General features: G+C 43.1%; 1 protein-coding gene across 1 annotated transcript in view; it reads left to right on the top strand.

The window, feature by feature from the left end:
• The first annotated feature begins 336 nt into the window (after positions 1–336).
• LOC124947645 (phosphatidylinositol 4-phosphate 5-kinase type-1 alpha-like) overlaps positions 337–1,499 on the top strand; it is a 29,110-nt gene continuing 27,947 nt past the window's right edge. Inside the window, exon 1 of the mRNA XM_047490092.1 lies at positions 337–1,045. Coding sequence (XP_047346048.1) covers positions 934–1,045 — 112 coding nt within the window. The 5' untranslated portion in view covers positions 337–933. The remainder of the gene's footprint in view (positions 1,046–1,499) is intronic.

Here is a 1,499-nt window from a genome sequence, read left to right as displayed (position 1 = left end):
CAAAAGAAAATCTATTTAATTCGATGATCGATAAGGAAGATAATCACAGACATCTTTGTTTCTCGCAATGAAATAAAAGATGGCGCTGGTGTATATTATACGATCGATACGATAGTTCCAAATAATGACGCGAGACGGCGTACAAGTGTCAACAATATGTCCGCCTGGTCGATAGAAGTCGGCGTGGCGCGGCAGGGAGTAGACGTGAGTGAGTGAGAGAGAGAGAGAGAGAGAGAGAGAGAGAGATACGGACTCTCTTTTCTCTCTCTGTCTTCTCGTTCGTCGTTTCGATAAAAAAGAAAGAAAAGAGACAGATAGAAAACTGGAAAGGAGAAAAAGAAAGAATATATATATATATATATATATATATATGTAAAGAGAGAGAGAGAGAGAGAGAGGGAGAGAGACAGAGAGAGTACGCATGTAAATTTCGTGACGTCAAAAAAGAGAGGAACTTCTTGTCATTGACATCGGTATTCAGTTTTCTCTGTGCGTGAATAAAGAGATAAGAGAGAAGAGAGATCCAAGAAGAGTTTTGAGTGTTGAAAAGGAAAAGAGAAAGAGAAAGACAGAGAGAAAGAGAGAGAGAGAGAGAGAGAGAGAGGAGAAGGTGACGTGTGCAAGAAAGAAAGAGAAAGAGAGAATGTGCATTGAGACAACGATACACGTTAGTGGAACGTATACTCTGGAACCACTTTGAGAGTCAGAAAGAGATAGATAGATCGAGTGAGACAGAGAAGAGAAAGAGAGAGAGAGAGAGAGAGAACGATTCTTTCGATCACGCTCGAGAAAGATGCGTTCGCGCGTACCAGTATCGCGGAGGACGACGACGACGAAAGAGAGGAGGCGCCATCGCGAAATCGTCGTCGGTCGTCGCGCGTGAGTCAGTCGGCCCGTCGTGGATCGTAACGGGCGGCCGCCACCACGTACAAGATGGCTTCGGGCGACAATGTGGACGCGATCGAGGTTGTAGAAACGAGTTTCGCCGGACCGGCCCAACCTGCCGAGGATTCGAGGAGGACCGAGCAATCCGCCGAGGAAGACAGTAAGTATTATTTTTAATTTTATTTCTCATTATCCTCCTTTCTTTATTCTTCTAAATTCTATCCTTTTTTTTTCCCCCCCCACTTATATACATCTCTCTCTCTCTCTTTCTCTCTCTCTCTCTCTCTCTGTCTGTCTATCTGTCTCCTTTTTCGTCTTACTTTTCTCTCATATGCATGCATGTATGTATGTATGTATATCTCTGTCTCTTTCTTTCTTTCTTTCTTTCCTTTCTCGTATCGTCTACATAACCTATAAAGGACGATACGGAATTAATGAGAGAGAGAGAAAGAAGGATAGATATGCAAGTAACACGAGTGAGTGAGTGAGTGAGTGAGTGAGTAAGTAAGTGAGTAAGTGAAAGAAAGAAAGAAGGACAGATAGAGAGAGAAAGAGAGAGAGAGAGACAGAGAGAGAAAGAGAAGGCGTGTACTACTATCCTGCTACTACATACT

Source organism: Vespa velutina, chromosome 3 (genome assembly GCF_912470025.1).
Source record: "Vespa velutina chromosome 3, iVesVel2.1, whole genome shotgun sequence".
NCBI classification, from domain to species: Eukaryota; Metazoa; Arthropoda; class Insecta; order Hymenoptera; family Vespidae; genus Vespa; species Vespa velutina.
This window is presented reverse-complemented; position numbering and strand designations above follow the sequence as displayed.